The sequence below is a fragment of the Orcinus orca genome, chromosome 6, assembly GCF_937001465.1.
Source record: "Orcinus orca chromosome 6, mOrcOrc1.1, whole genome shotgun sequence".
NCBI classification, from domain to species: domain Eukaryota; kingdom Metazoa; phylum Chordata; class Mammalia; order Artiodactyla; family Delphinidae; genus Orcinus; species Orcinus orca.
In genome coordinates this window covers 75,825,633-75,851,269 of record NC_064564.1, presented here as the reverse complement: position 1 = coordinate 75,851,269, position 25,637 = coordinate 75,825,633, and the positions used below count along the sequence as shown (strand labels likewise).

The following is a 25,637-nucleotide window of genomic DNA, read 5'->3' as shown; positions in this document are numbered from 1 at the left end:
AGCCTCATCTTTCATCTTGAATTATCAAGAGTAATTTAGTTAATTATTAAAGGCATTTAATTTTTGACATCAAACCTAAGCCTAAAAAGTTCTAGGTTATGGTCATGCTTAAGAAGTACATAGCTTATGAAACAGAAAAAATGGGGATGAAGCATGATCATTAAGAGCTACACAAGGTTATAATTTATATTTTAATTTTATTCTCCTTAGAGCTCTTAAAGATATGATGTGTCCCAAATAGAATGACTGTTTTTAAAAACATTTTTTTGGTCGGCAAACTATAGAAAACACAAACAACTAAAAGATATGACATAAAATGTATAAAAGAGCTTGTACATTTTAATTCCACTAATGATATTGTGGAAACGAGGAATGTCAACCAGAAATTATTTCACATAGATTCCTCTTTAACAAAATATTGGAGAAACAACAATTGTTTCTAGAAGAAGTTCTCCTTTGATCTGTTTCGATTTCAGCCTTGGAAATGATGAAGCAGAGATGTAAATGGGTCCACCTCTAGCTGCACAAGTGCTGGCAATAACTCTTTTTAAATGTTCAGAGAGTGAGATGGGGGTATAGATAGCTGGGATTTTGAGAAATAATTTTCTCCATGGCTCTGTCCTGTACATACTTTAGTTGAATAGAAATTCTTGTTACTGAGAACTTAATAACTTTGTGCTCCTTGTATACTTTATTTTTATATCATCCGTGCCTGGATCCTAATTCCTCAGTGCTTGGCTTGTGAGTTTTGGGAACACTTTTGCAAATGTAAAATGTCCTAGTCAGACTAATTCCATGTGGATGAAGACTGGAGGAAGACCTTGTAGAGTTTTATGTGGAAGGGAAAACTCATTTAAGTGCTTCTGTAGAATAGACTCTGACCTATTCGTTGGAAATGGAATATTGATTTTATTGAATACTGTTTCACAAGCCAATTGTTCTGCAACGGTCAAGGGCAAAAGAATGTGGAGCCTTTTCAGGAAGTGGGTTAGGAATTAATTAGTGTAATATTGTCATTGTGCCTGCTAACTATGGTGTTTCCAGACCTGGAAGATTGCATGTATTTTGGGTTCTACATCCGAAAAGAAAACAAGCACACCAACAAACCAATCCTATCAGACTGGGAAAAGTCCAGAGAACCTTCACAGGAAATCAAGCTTTAAAACAAAACAACAAATAGACATTTCTCCAAAGAAGATATACAGATTGCCAACAAACACATGAAAGAATGCTCAACATCATTAATCATTAGAGAAATGCAAATCAAAACTGCAATGAAATATCATCTCACATGGGTCAGAATGGCCATCATCAAAAAATCTAGAAACAATAAATGCTGGAGAGGGTGTGGAGAAAAGGTAACACTCTTGCATTGCTGGTGGGAATGTAAATTGATACAGCCACTATGGAGAACAGTATGGAGGTTCCTTAAAAAACTACAAATAGAACTACCATATGACCCAGCAATCCCACTACTGGGCATATACCCTGAGAAAACCATAATTCAAAAAGAGTCATGTACCAAAATGTTCATTGCAGCTCTATTTACAATAGCCCGGAGATGGAAGCAACCTAAGTGTCCATCATTGGATGATTGGATAAAGAAGATGTGGCACATATATACAATGGAATATTACTCAGCCATAAAAAGAAACTAAATTGAGTTATTTGTAGTGAGGTGGATGGACCTAGAGTCTGTCATACAGAGTGAAGTTAAGTCAGAAAGAGAAAAACAAATACTGTGTGCTAACACATATATATGGATTCTAAGAAAAAAAACAGTCATGAAGAACCTAGGGGTAAGACGGGAATAAAGACACAGACCTACTAGAGAATGGACTTGAGGATATGGGGAGGGGGAAGGGTAAGCTGTGACAAAGTGAGAGAGTGGCATTGACATGTATACACTACCAAATGTAAAATAGATAGCTAGTGGGAAGCAGCCGCATAGCACAGGGAGATCAGCTCGGTGCTTTGTGACCACCTAGAGGGGGTGGGATAGGGAGGTTGGGAGGGAGGGAGACGCAAGAGGGAAGAGATATGGGAACATATGTATATGTATAACTGATTCACTTTGTTATAAAGCAGAAACTAACACACCATTGTAAAGCAATTATACTCCAATAAAGATGTTATAAAAAAAACCAAAAAAAAACAACAAAAGGTCATTTCAGCATAAAAAAAAATGAAGTCGACAAGGACATGACTTTAGTTTCTTTAATCATGAGTGGTATATAGTCTGGGTTAATCTTACCTTTATTCACTGAATCCCAGAATACTAGGCCTAATTTTAGCTCGAAAGAGATAATGTTCACCAGGATGATTGTCACAATATTTAGTAAATCTTCTAAACTCTTTACCCTGAAAGGCCAATACAGGTTGAAGATAAAAATTCTTTTGAATAGACTATAAATAAATTCATGAATGTTAGCAATAGAATGAAAAAATCGTGGATGTCTTGATTTCTATCTTTGTTGGGTTTTACTGGCAGAGAAAATATATGTGTGATGGGAGATGCATCTAACAGAAGGTGACTTGATATGTTTTTATATTGTTGATTTTATAATATGAATAAATTTTCATGTGTTTTATATGATAGTAACTACTTAGTGGCTTTAAAGAATTATTCAAGCAATATGCTCATTGAAAAAGAAGACTTCTCACTGCCGTGCCTCTGGGTATTATAACATATAACAGTGTGGTAGATGTATTTTAAACTTTCAAATGCATATATGTATATGCATCGTATTTTTTAATTTTTTAAAATGGGATTGCACGGTGCATATTATTTTATAACTTGCTCTTTTTAGACTTAACAATATAACTTTCATTATATTCAGAATTGCTTTTATCTTTTCAATGATTGCACAGTACAGTTGTCTCTCAATATCCACAAGGGATTGGTTCCAGGACCCCTCAGGATACCAAAATCCGTGGATGCTCAAATCCCTTATATAAAACGGTGTAGTGTTTACATATAACTTTTGCGTCTAGATTACTTATACTATCTCATACAATATAAATGCTATGTAAATAGGTGCCAATGTATGGGAAATTCAAGTTTGCTTTTTGGAACTTTCTGGAATTTTTTTTTTTTTTTGATCCACACTTGGTTGCATCTGTGGATGCGAAACCCACGGATATGAAGGGCTGACTGTATTCCACTGTTAAGTTGTCCCACATCAGCTCTCCCTCTATAGATGGACATTCAGGTTGACACTAATTTTTTGCTATTACAAATAGCCATGCAAAGAACATCCCTATCTACACATGCTTGGATTCATGAGTATTTCTGAGGGAGACACTTTTAGAATTGGAATTCTCGAGTCGGAAAGTATGTATACAATCAGGATATCCACTGAATTGGGGATGGAGCTGACATTTTATATACACCCAAATCTTAACTTTATTTGGATCATACTTGTGCCTTGTATAACCCCCACTACTTACTTTGTTTTCTTTTCTTTTAAAGATCATCATCAGTATTCTTTTCCCACCCACCATTTTGACATTGGAATTTAAAAGCAAAGCAGAGATGTCACATGTTCCCCAGTCCCAGGACTCCCAGTTTACGTGGTATAATGGTGACCAGAATGCCAGCGCTCCCAAAGAAAGTGCTTGTCTGGTTAGTGCAATATCATAATGAACTAGGTTTTCATAGCATTGACGGCACACAAACATACACGGACACAAAGCTTATTTATTTAACAAATTATTTAACAGTCTTAATCATATTATAGTAAGGTCAGGTATAGCGTGTATGATAGTTCTAATTAACCCCCATATGTTATTAAGCAAAATATCCTATTTCTGCCAAAATCAAAGACTTTATTATGTCTTGAAAGCTGCTTAACTTCTCATTTTCCTTTGTGACTAGTGGAATAAATAGACTTACTGTTTCTCTAAAGCTACAATAAGGGATGCCTCATATCCTTAAAAATCTTTATTTAAAAAGATGCTGGTTTAAAATGTGCATTGATCTTCACTCTTTCACGCCATAGTTTTTTCATTTGTTATATCCAATGAGTTTGAATAGTTTTACTTGAGTTCCCAGATGTATACTCTTTCATGGGCAACTTGAGCTGCTTCTATTGCAGCTTCACTGGAGAGTCTCCAATATGCTGTCTGGGCATATATTTTTTGAATTTTATGATTCAGCTTGGATCACTGCTGATACAGTTGTCATTTACTGTGAGATGTAGTAAACATCTTTTCTGGTACTTAATTCTTCAGTGATGCATCTTTAGCTAGCGTCTTGTCTGATGTGCTTTTGTACTTATGAGGTATTTGTCATAATATTAAAAACATATTTGATAAATGTTAAATGAAAAATAATTATAATTAGTTTGTATGGCTGGCATCTGCTGTGATTGGTTGAGCCTTTATTCTGATTGGTTAATGCCAGAACAGTTAACCGGATCAGTAGTTAAATATTTTTTACTATCATGCCTGTTTGGGTATATATGTGTTCCTCTCCTCTTCCTTCCCTCCCTTCCCTTCCCTTCCCTTTCCTTCCCTTTCCTTCTTACTTTTCTAAGCCTGATAGTTCCATTTGGGGTTCTCAGAGTCCAAGATGGCAAGTACATTCTAAACTCAATAGAGTGTGTGAGTTCTTCTTTGCAAAGCTGGGTTAGTCAAGTTGTCATAATTGTGATTGTACTGGTTAGATTATGTGGTTACTAAGTTTAGACCATTTCAATTTTTTTTTTTTTTAGGGAAAGAAGAAATGTAGTGCTTGCCTAACCCCATTAGAAATAGAAGGCAATCTTTATATGTGAGACATTCACATACATATGTTTGCCTTTATACTACTTCAGTGTTCATATTAAGTTTAATTAGCTTGTTGAAGTAAACAATGAAGGAAACTTTATCATCTATCTACAAACAAATATGTAAATATGTTGGCAACTTGGTTGCAAGTAGTGCTTTGGAAGTGGATGTAACTTCACTTTTGGCTCTTAGCGGTTTCATAGAAAGATAAGCTTTCACTGAAACTGAAGGCATTGCAGATAGTTGGAGCATTCCACTAAGCAGTTCTTCTTAAAGTGGAGACTCTTAGGGAAAGAACTCCTTCCTTGGGTGCCAATTAAATGTGCTCTTAACATTCAAAAAAGATAGTAAGCCCTCACAATTCCCTGAAAAATTAAATTTTGTCTGTAATATAGTGGTTCTCTTACAGCAGTTGCTCACCTGGTGGTTTGGACATGGCCACATCAATTAATAATTCAACGAATATCTAATAGCTACCTTCCACGAGCCAGACAAGCTCTGGGGGCGTTTCATTAACTAAGGCAGATGCGGCCCCTGCTACTATGGAGCCTATAATCAGACAGACTATCCATGATACCTCACCATTATTCAAGTTAAAGCATTTATTGAAAAAGTGTTTCAAATCTGATCTGTTACGAATGGATTATAATCATAGTAACAATGTTCTTTTATCTTTGAATTTAACTAAAGCAACAGTTTTGGATTATCTGCTTTGTGTTTAAAATTTTGTTAATCAGAGAATAAGGGGTAGAGGTAGCATTTGGTGGGACATACAAGTTTTCATAATGCTAATTAAGTATAATGTACTTGATTAGTTGAGGAACACAATTGGCATTATGTATTTTGGGGGAAAGCCAAAGACAGGAGGGACATAGATGCTCTTTTAGAGTGTCTTTGTTGTCATGGTACTAGTGTGATAATAAGTATGATGAAAGCACTGGTAATAGGAGAATGAAAGCCATTATTCTTTTTTAAAAATTATTTTTTATTTATTTAAAATTTTTATTCTATGATTATTTTATGTTCAGAAAGGTGGAATAGCAGAAGAAAAAAAATGGAGGACAAAGACTTTGGAGTTTTCTTGTATGTATGCAGAGCTGATTATAATATGAGTAGGATTTTATTACAGTTTTTCTTGATGAAGGGCTTCAATAAATGCATCAAGTTTTCCTTGAGTTTCTCTAACTTTCTTGAGGTCCTCAGCCATTTGAACTTGTTTAGCAGTAAGCGATTTAACTTTCTTCTCGCTATCTTCAGCAAAATCTTCTAATACCTCTTTGACATTTTTCTCTAATTACCTGACTTCAGAGTTTCTAAGTTGCTGCACTAAAGTATTTGTGGTGACAGCAAGCATGCATTGTATTTGACAAAATAGGACAACATCATTGCATTCCTACTCAGAATCTACAAAATGCCATTGTTAGGAATGAAAGCCTCTTCAACAAAGGTTACAGTGATTTAGAGCTGTTTTTAAGTAATGTCTTCTCTAAACGTGGTGCCAAGTATCGTTAATCAAGCTCGTATCTACTTCTGCTCCTTGGGATTCAAGGTTCTTTTGGACTGTAGTTATCTCATCACTTGCAAGATAAGCTGGGTGTTCCTCATTGCATTTCAGTTCATGCTTGGTTTCATTGTGAACACACTGTTCTTGGGTCTGATTCTTCCAATGTAACCACCTCTTTTCCCAATCTGGACTTTCCATATTTCAGTTGCATTTTCAGTATCCTTAAGATGAGCCTGAAGAACCTCTTCCATAAAATAAATAGCTGCACCTCACTGCTGTTTATCAGACATGGACTGGTCTTCTAAAGCATTGTGTTGAGTAACCCTCAAGCTGTCCTCCACAAAATCATTCCACTTCTGGTGTTTAAGTTTCTTCCTTAACAGCCTCTTTAAATTTATCAAATATGTTATCATGCTCTTTTCCTTTTGGTTCTGTCATGAAGTGGGAAAATTCTTCCTGTAGGGTCTCCCAAGCAACCTCGATCGCTTTATTAAGAAGCTGTTTATCAATTCACTGTTTAAGCTTGATATCCACTGTAGTATTAAAAGTCCCTGAATTCATGGTCTGTGTAGCTGGAAGATGGATGTTTTCAATCACATGAGTTGATACTCTTTCCCACAAAGATTGCTGAACAATTTCCTCCCAATGTTTTGGTGTAATGTGGCTCAGACTGATAACTTCATTGAGGATTTCATTTTTAGTTTTTTCAAACAGTTTTTTCCGGTCAAGTTCTCGCAGGCGAGGGTAGTTATTCTTCTACTCAGTTTCAAGGTTAAAACGTGTTGCTTTGAAACTATCAGCCTGTTGTTCAATTGACTCCCATACCATTTTCCAAAAGTCCAACACAACAAAGCTTCAATTTCTTGTAGTCATCTGGTGTGCCTTTAGCATGCTTGTCTTTAGGAGTTTTGAATTCCAAAAACAATTCTTTTTTTTTTTTAAACTTTTTCTTTCTTTCTTTCTTTCTTTATGGCTGCATTGGGTCCTCGTTGCTGCGCGCAGGCTTTCTCTAGTTGCAGTGAGCAAGGGCTACTCTTCGTTGCAGTGTGTGGGCTTCTCATTGTGGTGGCTCCTCTTGTTGTGGAGCACGGGCTCTAGGCGCACAGGCTTCAGATGTTCGGGCGCACCAACTCAGTAGTTGTGGCTCGTGGGCTGCAGAGCACAGGCTCAGTAGCTGTGCCGCACGGGCTTAGTTGCTCCGCGGCATGTGGGATCTTCCCAGACCAGGGCTGGAACCCATGTCCCCTGCATTTGCAGGCGGATTCTTAACCACTGTGCCACCAGGGAAGCCCACATTTCCTGTTAAAAGATTAAAACCACATAGAAATCTATGAAGTAGGGTGATATCTCTTTTTCTTCTCTTTCATAATCCCTAAGTTCCCTCTTCTCGAAAGCAACCAGGGTGCAAGTGCTTTTTTTTTTTTTCCTTTCTTTTCCATTCTTTTTTCTCTCTTACAGCTCTTCTATGTAGACACCTCTGTAGTCACATTTATGCAACCACTTCCTTGTCACACAGATACTCATTTCTCACCACCTACAACTGTTAACCCCTTTAGGCTGGCCCATAACTTTTGAGAAACTGATGGAAGATGCTTTCCCTAGAAAAATGCATGCACAACACAAATACTTGCATATAATTGCAGGAGGTTCAAGGAACTCCAGAAGTTCAGAGAGTCCATGAGCTTCAGGTAGAACCTCTGTTATAAATGAGTGGAGAAGCTGTCAAAGACAGAATCCTCAAACTAACACTGTGCCTGACTTCCCTATAATTTGGGAAAGATGTTTCAGCATTATGTGTCCATTTTGTCCTCCTGAATTATGGAAATAATTCTATTCTCTGTTATTGATTGCACAAGGATTTTATTAATATCCTTAGGTTCCAAAATTACTGATAAAGGAGATTAAAAAGAACAGGAAGAGGGACCATTTTTAAATACTTGGAACTACTCAGTTTGACAGGTTTTCCTATGGGAGACTCAGCTTGCTTTTCAGAAATACGCTGTTCTCCTTACCCTGTCAAAGATTGATACAATACATGTAGTTTTCCTTCCGTTCAAGACTAAGATTGTAATTTGTCAGGTGGGTGCCCAGTTAATTTCTAATACTTTTACTATATTTATGTATTTATGAAATACATAATATTTTAGATACTTGTAAATGTCAGTATTTTAGTTACGCCTCTGACAATAAATGATCGTTTGCTCATTTTACAGAAAGACTATGATTTGGAAAGTGGCCCTGATGAGAAACCAGATGAAAATCAGCACTTTGATTTGAAGAGTGGGCCCCAAAGCCTCCCATGGACCAGGAAAGTCTATGAGTTCTACAGTGCTCCAATTGTCAAGTTTTGGTTTTATACGGTTGGTCTCATTTCAAAAATTACATATAGTATTCAGGATGGTTAATTGCTAATGATAATGTTGATAATGATATTGCCTGATTTACCAACTTGTAATAAAAATGTAAAAAGTGCACTTAAAAAAAAAGGGAGGGGGCTTCCCTGGTGGCGCAGTGGTTGAGAGTCGGCCTGCTGATGCAGGGGACACGGGTTCGTGCCCTGGTCCGGGAGGATCCCACATGCCGTGGAGCTGCTGGGCCCGTGAGCCATGGCCACTGAGCCTGCGCGTCCGGAGCCTGTGCTCTGCAACGGGAGAGGCCACAACAGTGAGAGGCCCGCGTACCGCAAAAAAAAAAAAAAAAAAAAAGGGAGGAAATGACAAAGGAGGTAGGGAAGAAGATTGGAGGGAGGTGAGAAAAAGTGAGAGCAGATCTCCTACTTTGGGAGTGAAGGCTCAAGCATTCTTCATTTTCTGAGTGCTTCCATTTAACACAGCTGGGACTCAGAATCTGAAACTGTGTGGAAAAATAGAATGAGCAATATGGTTGTAGAATTAAGTGATGGGAGTGGATTCTTTTCCCATCTTGGGCAAAAAATCAGCAGTTGAATTGATTTTTTTCTTTGTAGGAATAATGTATAATATAGACCAAAAAATTCAAGTGTTTCTTTTTGTCTTAGTTGCAAATGCTTCTAAATATGTAGAGGACAAGAAAAATTTTAGAAGTTGAATTGTGTAAACAAATACTAAATCTATCATGGATGGGAGAGATACAGAGAAAACAACTGTACACTAAATGTATTGAGTGCTTTTCACATTTATTTAACAGTATTTATTTTTCTAATGCTAACCTATAGTTAGTTAAATTGCTCAAGATTTTATATTTCTAAAACATTTTGAAGTGATTATAAAAGGATATTTGTCTAAATGTGTTATATTTAAAAATATTTACTTGCCCAACCACACACTTATTTCATATACTTATTCAATAAGTACATAGCTCTGAATAAATTTTATCTGTTTTCAAAAATAAAATCTTCATTCAGATGATGAGATTTCACCGTTTTTGTGAATATGGAAATACTGTATTTTCTGTATTTTGTGAATACAGAAAATCCTAGAGACTCTGATAGTAGCTTCGAGAGAGTTTAACCATAGTCACATCATTGGGTAAAGAGTATTCAACTATTTCTTTCCTTAGACATTTCTAGCTTATGAACTCTTAGAGACAGTAGTACAGCTAAGCAAGTGGAACAACAACAACTACAAAAATAGCTAAGGATGGTATTAGCAGTGAGCACGGGCATTTTTAGTCATGGCTGTTACATTGCTAGGTTAGGGTGCGTGTGCTTTATTGAAGCAGTGTCTTGTTATAAATGCTATGATGAAAAAGAAATGTAAACATTTTTGGATATCTTTTTAAGAATTGGAAGGAAAAAAAAAGAGTCAGAAGCAATACCACCAATATCTACAGTGATCTAGTGCCTGGCCACCATGAAAACAATGTAAAACATGACTGCTTAATCGTATAAATTTATTTAAATTATGTTCCTAAGAGGTCATCAAATATATTAACCCTTGAAACATAGACCTAGAGAAGTATAGAATTAATAGAATTTACTTTAACTTTTTTATATGCTTCTCTACTAAGCTTCTTAACTCATAGGCAATGCTAATACCCATTATGCCTGCCTGAAATATCACCTATTGTATATAATATCAAATGGTATAGTCAGAAGTGATTTCAGCCATTCTCTGTGTAGAACTAAGCTTAGAAGAAGACTTATTAAACTTAGGTAGAGCTCAAAAAGATATGAGAAATAGGGATCCAGGTTAAAATAATATGATTCTTGTGAGAAGGAACACACACATAGGTACTTTTCTCTCTGTTGATCTGGGATTTTTTTTTTTTTTCTTTTTTTTTTGCGGTACGCGGGCCTCTCACTGTTGTGGCCTCTCCTGTTGCGGAGCACAGGCTCCGGACGCACAGGCTCAGCGGCCAGGGCTCACGGGCCTAGCTGCTCCGTGGCATGTGGGATCTTCCCGGACAGGGGCACAAACCCGTGTCCTCTGCATCGGCAGGCGGACTCTCAACCACTGCGCCACCAGGGAAGCCCTGATCTGGGATTTTTAATACGTGTTTATTAGCTAGCACTGTGCATTGTCTCTGAAGCTATTGAAAAGACTGCACCGTCTCATGAATTGTTGGTGATTGTGGAAACTGATAAAGCCTTTCTGGCAGGCAACTTAGTAATATGTGTCACAGTTTTAAATGTGTGTGTAGTTAGTCTACTTCTGGGAATTGTAAGAAGATAAGAATGTTAGATCACAAAGCTATTAATCACTGTGTATCTGTGTGTACGTGTTTACTGTGTCTTAATTCTTTGAATAGACTGGAAATCTAGGTTTAATATACACAGTAATTAAACATACATTTCTTGAATGTCTATCATGTGTCAGGCTGAGTGCTTAAGTGCTGTAGATAAAAATGTCAAACTGTCACCTGTTACTCAGTTTGAGTAAATTAATTAATTAAAATTAATTAAAATTAATTAAAATTAATTAAAAAATGTCAACAGTCTTTAACTACAGAGACTCACAATTGGACAATACGTTTCCAATAACCAGAAATTTTTTTTTAGGAAAAAAACAATCAAATTTTATTCTTTTTCTAGCACCCAGAGATAGCAATTCTTAACATCTGCTTTCAACTTTTTTCTATCCAAATATTTTCAGATTTTTTCACGAGTGAGATCATAGTGTGCACAGCAGTGTTAAACCATTTTAACTTAACAGTTTATCACAGATGCTTAAAATTCACTAGAAGGATTATGCTTAATGTTTATAAATGCGTTTCTATCTTTTACATATCTGCATCTCATGGATGTGCAGTTTATGTAAAAATTCCCTTTTGTATCTTGTCTTCTTTCTCCTTCTATTATACTAATGTATACTTTTCTGGCTCTTTAACCTCCAGCCTCTAAGCTTATTTTATTTCTGTTCTGCCACTTCCAAATGGAAAACTGTTTCCTCCTTTATCTGCTTATCTGGAAATGGTGTTCATCCTACAAGACTCAACTGATATACCTCTTTCTCCAAGTCTCAAATCCAGCTTCATCCTCTGCATTCCTGTCATGCCTTTAGCAGACTTGCATTATGGAAGTTATACTCTGTACGCAGTGGCATCGGCCTGCGTCAGAGATCACACTCCACCAGCCTGGCAAGTGTCATTAGTGAAGCATTTTCCTGCAGGTCTAGGTTGAATACTCTGGGCAGAGCAGCCTCTAGGTGGCATAGACTGTTTTGAGAACTCCTCACTTATGGAAAGCTCAGGACCGTGAAACAGCTGCCTGGCTAAGTTCTGTAATCTGCGTAGGCCCAGTGAGTCATGTGTTAGAAGATGTGAACCCAGACCATAAGTGGTAACCAGAATATTTTAATCAGCATAAAATAAAACTTCCAGCAATAGTAAATATCACAATTTATTATATTTGAAAATAGGCACCTACTAACACTGCTCCTTTGGCATTCTTGGGACACACGTTTTCTTTTTAAATGGAGGGGAAGGTGTGTGATTCTCTCTTGGCTTGCTGTTGGCCTGACTGTGTCCATGCCGGAATGTGCAGGGTTCTGAAAATTGTGGTCAGGAGTCAACAAGATGTGACCATGCCCATTTCCATGCATTTGAGAACAGTGATCTTTCCTTCCACAAATTCCTAAAGTAGAAAACTGTGGATTCCTATGCCTTCTTTGATAATTATGTCATCAGTAATCAGAGGGTGGTCCCAGTTATATTTTCATGCTATCATGGTGAAGTTCATGTGTGTGTTTCTATTCATTTGGGTCCATGTCTGCTTGGCATCCTCCATTATGACTCTCACTCATGGCCAGGGAATCCATGTCCCCCTCACAGATGGTGTATTTGGCATTCCTCATGCTGTTCACTTACACCGTGTTGGTGGAGATGCAACCCCAGCCCACCGTGCAAGAGTGGCTCGTTATCATTTACATCTTCACCAATGCCATTGAGAAAGTCAGGGAGGTGAGTTATCCCTTCTGCCTTTGTCTTCTACATACCTCTGCTAGACGTGTTCTGCGCTTGGGTGATGAAAACGGAGAGGCCAAGCATGAGGGTGAGTCAGGCAATGATTCTGATTTGTATGCTACAGGAAAGGTAATTAGGGGGAAAATTTCTGATCTCAACCTTTTATTGTTGCCAAATACTTTCTGTTGGTTGCTGCTCTTTGAAAGCAGTTATTTTAGGGGACATCTTAGTGCGTTTATCAGTTCTAGAGTGATGGTACCTAGTTGTTTATAGACCCTCCAACTATTTGATTCCCCAAAAGTGTTTTTTTTAATAAAACTGATGTTTCTTTTATAGCCTAACATTACTTGCATATTATTGTGTTCATGTCACAGAGTGGCACATAAATGGCTAAAGTTGTGCAATGTGTAAAGAATTCATTTATAGTTTTTGAAAGTTCTTACTAAACATTTTTGAACATTTAAGATAAAAATCCCTCTGGGGCAAGTAGTCCAAGAAACAAAACAAAGCAAACTTTTCATTTTTAGTTTGCAATGAGTCACTTAAAACAAAAGAAAAGGAATGAATATTCCTATCCAGTTATAACTGCAATCACATACCGTATGACTTAGGCTGTTTTAGATATCATTGTATATGTATGTCTCTCTCTACCTCTGTGCATTTACATACAATGATTTTGTCCTAGAGCTAATATGACCAACCTTGTATATTATGCAGAAAACAATTCAGCAGAAAAACATTATCCGAATTCTACCGTTTTTATTATGCTTCAGGGAAAATAGCTTTCTACTGTTTTACATTTAAGTTTGTCTGATATTCTGTTGCAGGGGTAATTTCTTATAATAGTGAATTCTAATATCACATTCTGAGTAATTTGCTAACTACTCACTAAATTGCAGTAGTGGGGCCAGATTACAGGATTCTTTGGTTTTTTTGCACTAGGCTATACATCATGAAATGGAATTGCAGCTATATTCCATTGCAATATTGAGTTTTAAATGTCTTGGTGTTTCCCTGTGTTGGTTTAGGATTAATGAAAGCTAGAAAAACTTTTCTTTTTTAAAAAAAATTCTGGTTCGTTTTTAAATAGCTGGCCAGTACTAACAGTGAGATTAAACTACATTTATAGAATTGTTTAAATAATTCATTCCCCAAGGATAACTTACGTCTCCAAAATCCCCTTATGATCTAAGGTTTGGCATGATTCCAAATACTCCTTAAAAGAACAGTTGACGTATTAAAGATCATATTGATCTTGGATTATAACCCATTCTTTAAGTTTCCCTCTTTCTTTCATCTTTTAGGTCTATATTTCAGAACCTGGGAAGTTTACTCAAAAGGTGAAGGTATGGATTAGCGAGTACTGGAATCTGATGGAAACTGTGGCTACTGGCCTGTTTTTGGTGGGTTTTGGCCTTCGGTGGGGTGACCCCCCTTTTTACACGGCGGGAAGACTCATATACTGCATCGACATCATATTCTGGTTCTCACGGCTCCTGGACTTCTTTGCTGTGAATCAACATGCTGGTCCCTATGTGACCATGATTGCAAAAATGGTGAGTCTGCTGTATAATCTGGTGTTCTTTTAATAGTTCTACTTAATTTCATGGTTCACATACATTGGTTTAACTTTTGAAATTATTTAAAGAAGCACACACGTCATCCCCACTTTCCTTATAACCATAAATTCATATTTAACAAATGTCCTTGGATAGCATATTGGGTAATTGATTACAATACTCAGCTTACCCTTTTCGTTAGGGCCAGATGATGGGGGGTTGAATCATATTTGTCTCTGAGCACAGTAATTCCTGAGGGCCAGATTTATGTGAGGCTACCACCAATCATATTTTCTGCTGAAATATTGATTTGTCTTTTTATCTCTCCACCCCCAGCCAACTCTTAAATAGTGATTACTGTGGGCCACAGATTGTTCTAAGTACTTTGTATGTATTAACTCATTTAATCTTCAAAACAACTTTACGACATGGGTACTATTAATATCCACATTTTATGTTCAAGGAAATGGAGTTCAGGTAAATTTCCCAAAGGCGTAAGTCGGGGAGCCAGGATTCAAATCTGGGCCACCTGGCTCTGTCTGCCATCTGAGCTCACTGTGCACTTGTATTAGCCCTGTCCAACTGGCTTTGCACAGGACCTAAGAAGGACAGTACCTCAAGATCATCTTTGCTTTTTCTTCTGGAATACTCACTGGCAGGGAAGGGGCAAGTTCTTGAGAAGGAAAGGTAGTGTTGAAACAAAGGAAGAAGACAGAAAAGGGAGAACCTCCAGGATTTCAAAGATAGATTTTTTTTATTTTATACTTTTCTCTTAGACCAGCAATATTTTCTCTGGTCTTGGTGACATTGGTATTAATTCAGTAGGTTATGCTGAGGTAATCACTGTATCTCAGTGACTTAGCACAAGTTTATTTCTCCCTGATACAAAGATTGATGTATGCTCATGGAGGCCACCCTCTACCCAGTGACTCAGGGATCCCAAATCATTCCATCTTGGGACATAGCTGTGTCAACATGTGGCTTCTGAGGTTTCCTATGACAGGGAATAAGAGGGATGGAGAACATCTAACAGCTTTTAACTGCTCTGGATGGGAAGTGACTCAAATCACTGTTACTCCACAGCCCAGTGGCCAGGAATAGGTCAGGTGGCTCCTGCCTCATGGAAGGGAAGCTCATGGAATATTCACGGAGTATGTCTCTGCCACAGGGAACAAGTGGGTTGAACTGATGTACATTTAGTAATTGAAATGAATTATTTAAAAGAGCCTTTAGAAAATTACAGTACATGTGCTATATATACATGTGTGTATAGTACATGTGTGTACTGTATGTGCTCCATTGTGCATTATAACAATCAGGCTTACTTTGAATACAAAGACTACGTGTTTGCGAGTTAATGAACCACTGGATTTAACAAACATCATTTTATAGTTGTTTTTGCATCTTTAAAAAAAAAATTCTTCACTTCATTAGGATGTTCAGTACCTTGGAGCAGATCCTTGGTCTGATCAATTTCTCAGACTCTAACTCCTGAAGATAATCCTGGGAATAAGGAGCCATTTTACTAATTTGAATATCCCTATTTTTTTTTTCTTTTTCTAACCTCTGATGAAAAGTTAGATATTAGTTAATCAAACGCTATTCATATTTCATCACATCTTAAAAAAAGAAGCACAGATCCTCTACAGTTAGCACACTTAAATTACTCCATAGACTACATTGACATGAAACATATACTGTGCAGAGAAAACAAAATGTGTTAGCCAAAGGAAATCCAGCTATTCATGGACTAGGCATTTTGGTCAATGACTAGACAGTCTTATTATTGGCAGGTATAATTATGATGGCTGCAGGTGTTTGATTTGTTTTAAATTTCAAATCTGTGGTAAACTTCTGGCTGTGCTGTGCTTTTTTGCAGACGGCAAACATGTTCTACATCGTGATCATCATGGCCATCGTCCTGCTGAGCTTTGGAGTGGCGCGCAAGGCCATACTTTCACCAAAGGAGCCCCCATCCTGGAGCCTTGCTCGAGATATCGTGTTTGAGCCATACTGGATGATCTATGGAGAAGTCTATGCTTCAGAGATAGATGGTACGTAGAGGATTCCGCCACCATGCAGCAATTGAACCTTTGTAGATACTCAGAGTAATAAAGAACCCTGGAAAACAACCATCTGAATCTTAAAAATGTCAAGAGTTTGTGGTATTCTGCTAAGTCAATATGCTAAATATTTGTCTAGAGTCATAGGACCGTGATTCACCTTATCTCTCATTCTTTTAAATTCTTTATTTGTAGTTTGTTCAAGCCAGCCGTCCTGCCCTCCTGGTTCTTTTCTTACTCCGTTCCTGCAAGCTGTCTACCTCTTCGTGCAATATATCATCATGGTGAACCTGTTGATTGCTTTCTTCAAGTAGGTTATTTTAATCAAATACAGTTATTTTGTATGAATCAAAAATGCATGCAGGTATTTTGAAAGATTCACATGTAACCTTTGTTTTTTGTGTGTTTCATGTCTAATTACTATGGTTTTAAAATATGGGCATGGAACTACTGGCAGGAAGGCAGCAGAATATGAGAAGAGAAAAAACAATAAATAGAGAGTGTAATAACAGCGGACTGAAAGGAGATCATACACTGTAATTAAGCAATAATTTGGAATCGTGGAGAGTAACAGTTGACGAGGCTGAAAGTTGGTTAAAGGGTCCTTGATAACTTCCCTTCATTGGCTCTCAGTATATCTCATTCTCTGTTTTCTTCTATATCACTTTTCACTTCTTCTCAGTCTTCTTTTCTGGAGCATCATATTCTCTTCAACCTTTTAACATTGGAATGTCCCTGGGCCCAGACGTTTGTTTTGTTTACACTTTGGTGATCTTGTTCAGTTTCCTGTATATGTATACTGACAAATCCCAACTGATATCTTCAGCCTAGATCTCTTTCTTGAACTTCAGTCCTGTAGATCCAGCTCTCCTATTCCATTACCAGTCAGATATATAATATTGGGTTGGCCAAAAAGTTCGTTTGGGTTTTTCCATAACCTCTTATGGACAAACCCGAATGAACGTTTTGGCCAACCCAATAGATTTCTGAACTTTCAAATGTCCAAATTCTTGATCTCCCCTCTTTCCCAACATACACTTATTCTGCTTGTAGTCTTTCCCAAATCTATAAGGAAGACCACATGTTTCTGTCAAAGCTTCATCTTTCCCATTGTTCGGACCAAAAACCTTGGCATTCTTAATGCGTCTCATATTTCTAGCTCTAGACTGTCAGGAATACCTGTTGACTCCATCTTCAAATAGATCATCAGTCCAACCGCCTCTCACCACCCCACTGCTACTACCACAAAGCTTCCTAGTTTATTTCTCTGCTTCTGTCTTTGGCCCCTATATTCTGTTCTCAACACAGTAGCCCTAATGACACTTAAATTTTTTAAATTAATTAATCACTCTATTCCCTAATGACCTTTAAAACATATGTCAGATGATGTCACTCATCTGCTCCAAACCATTCAAGGTTCCCCATTTCCTTCTGGGTAAAAGTCAAAGTTTCTACAATGACCTAGCTTCTCTGCTACTTCTCCAGTCACCCATCACACTACTATTCCCCGAATCCATGCCTCTCCAGCCACACTGGCCCCTCACAGTTTTTCAAACAACACAGGGGTGTTTGCAGTTGCTGTTCCCTCTGCCTGGAATGCTCTTACCCCAGATATCAGTGTGGTCCATTCCCTCACCTCCTTCAAGCCTTTGCTCAAATGTCCCCTCTTTAATTAGCCCTAACCTAAGGATATTATTTAAAAGTGCAGCCCCCTTTCCTTCAACCATCTCCTTGGCATGCCTGGTCCCCCTTACTCTTCTTTCTTTATACTACCGACTTATATATACAAATATATTTTATAATTTATCTCTATATTGTGTTTTCCCCCCGTTTATCTCTTATACTGGAATATAAGCTCCACAAGAACAAGTTTGTTTTTTTGGTTTTGGGGGGTTTTTTTTGGCCATTTTTTGCCCATGAATTTATCCCAGGCCCTGAAAAGAGTGCCTGGCACATATTTGTTTAATGGATGAAAGAAATCAAGTGAAGTGATGGGAAGAAACTAGTATTTTCTGAATGCCTCTTTTATGCCAGACACTGTACTAGGTATTTTATTCATTAATTATCTCACTGAAGAAAGATAGATAAGAAAAGGGAAATCAATGCATAGAAGTTAAGTAAAGAAAGTAGAGGAGATAAAGGCTGAAGGCAAGCAAAATAAATCAGAACACACACAAAGAGGACTGTTGTTGCGTATATATGGGGAAAACATACTTTTTTGCTTGTTACAAGATTATGTGATAGCTATCATCTCCCTTTAGCCTCACCATTTTATGCACTTGTAACATTTGCTCGTGTTTAATTACTGTAGCTATTTTTTTGACATTTCAAATAAGATTAGGAGTGGGTATGAGATTTTTGTTTCTCAAAAACGGCAGGTGTCAAAAGGGAGGCTGACAAATCCTCCCACAGGCTAGTCTTCTCACTGAGATGAATACACTGAGGACCATACAAGCTGAGCAACCCCAGATCGGACTACTTGTCCAGAGGCCCCTTTCCAGATTCTGTAATTACAAAGAACCTGAAATACACTGTGAAGATCGCCACCTGCTGGTGGGCAGGCTGTGATCACACTTGCAGTGGGAGTAACATGTAATTTTGGTGGCCCTCAAACTTGATTGTGCAGAATTATCTGGAGGACTCACTGAGACACAGATCGCTAATTGGGTCGTTCTGGATAGGGCCCAAGAATTTGCATTCCTGACCTGTTCTCAGGCGATGCAGTGCTGGTGGCTCAGTGACTGCACTTTGAGAACTACCGTTAAACTGAGTCAGTCGTCAATGTTTCCTTCATCTACTTTATGAACTGTGAAACTTCCCTCCTCCTCTCATCCTAAGTTGGCTTTCTCCAGGATAGTTCGGGTTCCTTCTCTTTATCATTACTGCAGTTTAGGGTTACCTGCATTTTTATTTGCTAAATGTGGCTGCCCTTCTCAAGTACTTCTCTGCCATCTTTCTCTAAAGAAAATAAATTACATATTAGCCTAAGCAAAATATTAAGATGGATATTCCATTGTGTCCTCCCCACCCATATCATGTTATAGACTTAAAGTTAAATAGTTAAGGGTGAATTTGTTCCACTCACCACAACTTCTATTACAAGTTCTATAATATCAACATATTTACTGCACTATCTGCATATTATAATTGATATAATTAAAGGGAGAAAAATCCCAAGGTGGCCTACCAATAAGGAGTCACTTTTATTGTAAGGTTAATATAAATAATTGATCTAGCTGCTGAATCGAAGCTCTTCTTATTGACTTATTTTAGGATGAATTGATTTTTCTTCCATCTCTTCTTCTTCATTAATATTCTTTCGTTTGAATGTTTTAAGGAGGATTATTCTAGCACTTGTCACGTTTGACATTAGGAGAATCTCTTCCTAAGGTTGATGATATAGAGGGACATTAAAGCTATTTACCATGAATGATGAGTTATGGACTGAAAAGACCCTCTTATGTGAGAAGAGATGGTGAATCAAGAATAATGTTACTTCCAGAGGACAGTTTCTGTTCATTGAATTTAAACTGTTGGCATTTTCTTCTCTCTGATTGTAATTTCTACCTTTTGCTTATTCTGATTAGCATATTTTAATGTAGAAGGTGATTAATGTATGTTGTTTGGTGGAAGAAGAATCGTAAATGCAATGGCTATTATTTTTATTGGCTAACTACCGTCCATGTTAGGCGAACCAATCATAAAAGTTGGAAAATAAAGCAATAATCTAACTGTTATGTTTCAGGATTCCATATTAAAACACTGTTCTTCTCTTACTACAACTTACAGTAACGTTTACATAGATCTGAAATCCATTTCAAATAACCTGTGGAAATACAATCGCTATCGCTACATCATGACCTACCACGAGAAGCCTTGGCTGCCCCCGCCTTTTATCCTGCTGAGTCACATTGGTCTCCTCCTTCGCCGTCTTTGCCATCACCAAGCTCCAAATGACCAAGAAGAGGGTGATGTTGGATTAAGTAAGTTTTCATTGGTGGGGCAGGAGGAAGAGAGTGCGAGAGTGGAGATCCAAGGTGAAGACACCTGGAATGTTGTCGATTAAATTCAGGGCACAGGATGGAAGGCTCTGGGAGTTAACCGACCAAAGAGTATCAGCTGAGCACCTGGGTCTAAGTAAATGCATGGATCTCGTTACGTGGTTGTAGTACCTTTCGCTAAAAGTAGCTGATACTTTGAAAGAAAGGAATAGGTAGGAACAGAATCTCTGCTTGGATGTGTAAAGGCTTTTTGTCACCTGGAAAACCCCGTGTTTTTACTCTGCTTAGCTGGGAAGACGTCAGAATAACTCCTAGAGAGTAGTCAGAGTGACCCATACTTATTTCCCTGTTGTTGAAGATGGAATCCAAATTGAAAGGATACAGAAGGTCTTGTGGACTAAGGGAAATAGATAAACCAGACTTTGCTTAGTTTATTCACCAGAATCATGGCTCTCTGGTTCTCTACTCTACTGAATATGGAGATGATTCTTTATAGATATTTCATATTTTCAAGAACTTCAACTCAGGATGCAGAAATGTGGATTCTCTTTTTTTTTTTTGGCAAAGCTTAACTCAACATATTTTGAGATTTTCCTAGTTCACTTTGCTTATCCATATATAGCATAATATGACTGTCATACTAATTGTCATAAGAGAACATTCCTTCTTGTGGTTCAGAGATCTTTCGTAGTTCCTCTAGGCCCGCTGGTACTAGGCCCATTTCTAGATAATTCCTAGATATGGAGGAAATGGATAGCATAAATTCACAATCTTTTATCTCAATCCCTAAATTCGAAATACATTTGAACATGGAAAGTCTTTTTCTTCGTAAGTTGGAGAAAGACTCATTTGGACAGAAGAGGCTAACGGGACTAATGTAAGCCATTTATCCTCTTTATCCCTTGTAGTATGGATATTCATTGATTTTTGCTGCAGAAATGATGTGTTTGATTTCAGGGTATTGCCCTAGCTACAACTAGGGATTTTACTTCATTTATGGCATATGCACTATATTACCTTTCCAAAACTAGAAAACTTCTGATTTCTGAAATGGACTGGTTCCAGGAGTTTCAGATAAGGGATTGTGGACTATTTATACATTCCGGTGGGCCCTTAGGAGGACAGATGTTATCACAAGGTTGACAGGGTGACATGCTTTTGCTCCTGTAGTTGAGTAGTTGGCTCCGTGAAGTATTTTCTTCTCTTGAGTCACTTGGTGATTTATTTTTCTTTTCCATTTCTTTCCCCTAAGCGATTCAGCCTTTATATGGAAGTCAAAGCACAACTGAAGTTAATTTAAAGGCTTATAATAATATTATAATTTCCCGGCTTCTAATGGAGTGCCATCCCAGAACAACTGTAATCTAACAGGAGAGTGTGAACCACTTGAGAGATCCTGGGATTAGCTAGGATTTGGCCCCGTTTTCTAGTACCATAACAAACAACGCTTTCCTGGGCTTACCTTGATCTGAGCTTATAGGATGATTTTGGTATAAAACTCGAGGAAGTATTCTGATGGACAGAGGTACATTCACCCTGAACTCTGGGAAATTCTTGAATTTTTGTGAGATTGCCTTTGATTCTCTGTATTGAGGATCAAGACGTTTGCACATGGGGAAGCAGTGCCACCTGGTGGACAGTCACAAGAACGTGCCACATACTGCAAGCTGCACCTATCATTGGAACTGCTCTGTGGGTTGTTTGCTCTCAGGAATCCACAGAAGGCTCAAATCATACAATTCTAAAGTTCCTTACTTATACAAGATTCTTTAATGCAAACACACATTTAGAGTTGAGTGGGGGTGGGGATTTTTTTGGTTTCTGAAAGATGCTTCCAAGCCATAAAAATCAGAAAACATTGTACCTTTGAGTTGTGAACACCTTTTATGGCTGAGTATTTTCTTTTAGTCATCTTTTAGAATGAATATTTTCGTCTCTCATTTTATTGGAAAATTACAGAACATTTGCATTTCTAATAAATTCTGGAGAACTTTAATGGTTCTTTTTTTTTTTTCCTAATTTAGGTGAAATGATTGAAGGAAGAGGATATTCCAATTTTACCCTTTTTGCAACAGCATTTTTATATTTAACAAGGATTAGAAACTTGCTCAAAAGATAATGCATTTTTCTGCTAGGTCAGAGTAAGAGTCAAGGTGGTAGACCAAATGTGATTGCTGAAGTTTGATGTAGAATTGCATTAGTTTCATAACATCATGAAATGACTTGTCTTTTAATGAATTAATTGTAATTGTCAAGGAAGACGTATAGCCTTGATTGGCCATTGACTCGTCATAATGTCTCTTTCTTCAGTAGAAGAACTTAGTATATACAAACTCGGTGTATATATAAACTCAGTGCAACGAGGTAACACTTTCTTATACTTACTGGATTAATTTCAACAGACTTTGACTTCTTCTAACCTTGATTTTAACCTGTAGGTTACTTATTGTCATTTTGACTGATAAACCAGTTGATGGGGGAACTTCCATATGCATATAAATGTGGTGAATTTTTATGTGTAAAAGTATTCTAATTTAAGAAAATATTGAAGATAAAGTATCTGTTCCACGAGTCACCTTCAAATTCCCACATCTGTTTATAGGACAAAAAGGAAAGACCCAGCCTGGTGTTTCCAGTTATTTCTACATAGTGCTTCCCAATTAATATTAGGAATACAGTGTGACAAGGCAGCAAACTATTATCATGCAAGCTATGGTTTTATCCATTTTTAATACCAATGGAAGAAAAGTCAGACACTGTATCAGCTTCCTATGGAGGATGAATAATGACTCTTTTTATGCACTATACTTATTTCCATAGAGCTCTACCTGAGTAAGGAGGATCTGAAAAAACTTCACAGTTTTGAAGAACAGTGTGTGGAAAAATACTTCCATGAGAAGATGGAAGGTCTGAATTGTAGTTGTGAGGAACGAATCCGAGTGACATCAGAAAGGTAAAAGTTATATATGTATTTTCACCCTCTAAACTGCTACCTAAACCTGATTCTACTAGAATGTCTGAAAAAAGTAGAAAGGTCTACTTTTAAAACCCAGAGGTTTTGATTTTCTAAAATTTCCTCTAGTATCGTATAATATTCATGCAATCAGTGCACATTTATTGAGCATCTACTATGTTCCAGGCAGTCTTCTAAGTTAGTAAAGATAAATGGTGAATAAGAGAGCAGGGGCCCTTCCTTCATAGCATTCACATTCTAGTGCGTGCATGTGGAGGGGTGGGGATGGAGTGAAGGACAAAAAAGACATATGTAATTTAATGTCAGACAGTAAAAGAACAATGAAGGGGGAAAAAAGTAGTATAAGGGAATAGAGATGGATCGTGGTGAAGGGTCTGCTGGAGTTGGGGGTTGGGTTGGACCGCTTTGGGAGCCTGGTGCAGGAAGGTCGCTCTGAGGCAGCTGAGGAGGAGAGACTTGAGGGAGGTGGAATGGAGCAGCAAACGTGGATGCAGGTGAGTCCAGGAGCAGCAGGGTGCTGGTTGCACTGGGAATCATGGAGTCATAGTCGCGGGGTGCCTGACTAGCACTTGTGCAGTGGAGTTGAGGGCAGATTCACTGAAGCGTGTGGAGGGTGAATAGAAGTAGAGACAGTGATTAGAGGCAGATTTTCTAAGAAGTGTTTCTCTGAAGGGAGGTAAAGAGGGGTATGGGGACATGGTGCGGTTCTTTTGTTTCATGTGGAGATAATAAAAGTAATCTATTTGTTACTGGAAAAGATCTATCAGCAGGAGCCGGAGGGAGGAGGTGATTTGCTGAGTGAAGTCCTCAGGAAGGGCAGTTAACGGTGGGGGCCAGGAGAGAATATGGAGAGTGCTCCAGAGATGCAGCCAGGCTGCGGGAACGCAGTTCTCACGGCAGTCATCAGCTGAGGGTGTCTGTGGGTGTGTGTGATTTGGGGGGGCCGTTCAGAGGCTTGAAGAAAGAGGAGGCGTGTTGGAGAAAGTGGACAGATGTAGAAGCTCGTAGCTCAAAGCTGCTGTTCATGTGCCACTAATCGCAGGTACACAGCACTGGATCAAAATATGGACTGCATGTGATTGTATGCATTTAAAAAATTTAGAAATAATTGACATATTATGTTAGTTTCAAGTATACAACATAACGATTCGATATTTGTATATTGTGAAATGATCACCACAGTGAGTCTCGTTAACGACCATCACCATACAGTTTTTTTTCTTGTGATGAAGTGTTCAAGGTCTACTCTCTTAGCAACGTTCACATGTACAATACAGTATTATTAACTAAGTCCCCGTGATTATATGCATTTTTTAAAACGCAGCATTGCTTTCTTAATTGGAAGCAAATTGGCAGAAGTTAAATGTGTTCTCTTACTTTTGAATACACACGGACCTGACTATAAAATGTTATACCTAATTATGCATATATATTTTCTGATGTCCAAATAGATAGATAGTGAATCCTTAAATATGGCTTTATTTGAAATTGAATCACCTTAAGAACTTTCTAAATGGTCACCTTGGGCGTATGACTTATTTCTGAACTTTTAAAATTAATACCATATTTATGTAAATATATTTTAGGTAGCTGATTGAATTTCAGATCAAATTTTAATAGTGAGGAAAAAATCGAGTATCAAATAACAATTTGTGAACCCACAACATTCTATTTTACTTAAATAATATCTTTAGGCCAAAACTCTATGAGCTTCCTTCTTTCCCTTTCACCTCTCCACACGTTCTGCCTCCTTTGTAGCTATGCTCATTGAGGCCTGCGGGCCAGCTTGGTTCTGCTTTGTATATGTACCCAGATAGGAGTTTACAGAGCCGGCATGAAGTCCTGCTTCTAGCTATGTGTACTTGGGCAAGTTTACTCTGGGCCTTGTTTTCTTCTCTGTAAAATGGACACAAAAATAGACCTACCTTTTAGGGTCGTTGTGAGGATTCCATGGGATAATATAGATGAACCGTGTGGCAGTGTGCTAATGGATAGTAAGGGAGTAGTGAAAGTTATCTATTATTATGTAAAATTAGGCTCCAATTTTGTGAGTATAATTTCTTCTAAAATACATATTCCCTTCCAAACCTTAAGAAAAGGGATGTAAATAGATAAGATGGGTCAAGATAGGCACCTCCGCCCCCCAGTATTATGCACTGGAACAAGGTCATGGAGAGCCCTTCACTTTACACTATAAACTAAGGAAAAATTTTAGGTGGTCAAACAGATTTACCTTCTAGGTTGTTAGCATATGGATTTGAGGAGTCAGAATTGGAACAGGGGAGACCGCTCGAGAGATTGATACAACAGACAGATGACGCCCAAGGACTAGCCAAATTGGTGGTGGCATTGAAAGAAGTCCATTTGGTCTGCTGTAACAAAATA

General features: G+C 37.8%; 1 protein-coding gene and 1 pseudogene across 1 annotated transcript in view; one reads left to right on the top strand and one right to left on the bottom strand.

Moving 5' to 3' along the window:
• Positions 1-25,637, top strand: part of TRPM6 (transient receptor potential cation channel subfamily M member 6) — a 193,416-nt gene that overhangs the window by 70,439 nt on the left and 97,340 nt on the right. Inside the window, exons 18-25 of the mRNA XM_033440262.2 lie at positions 3,473-3,625; positions 8,488-8,634; positions 12,524-12,652; positions 13,960-14,211; positions 16,094-16,268; positions 16,473-16,587; positions 20,067-20,260; positions 23,099-23,231. Of these exons, the coding sequence (XP_033296153.2) occupies positions 3,473-3,625; positions 8,488-8,634; positions 12,524-12,652; positions 13,960-14,211; positions 16,094-16,268; positions 16,473-16,587; positions 20,067-20,260; positions 23,099-23,231 (1,298 nt within the window). The remainder of the gene's footprint in view (positions 1-3,472; positions 3,626-8,487; positions 8,635-12,523; positions 12,653-13,959; positions 14,212-16,093; positions 16,269-16,472; positions 16,588-20,066; positions 20,261-23,098; positions 23,232-25,637) is intronic.
• LOC101282915 (dynamin-like 120 kDa protein, mitochondrial) lies at positions 5,894-8,480 on the bottom strand (annotated as a pseudogene).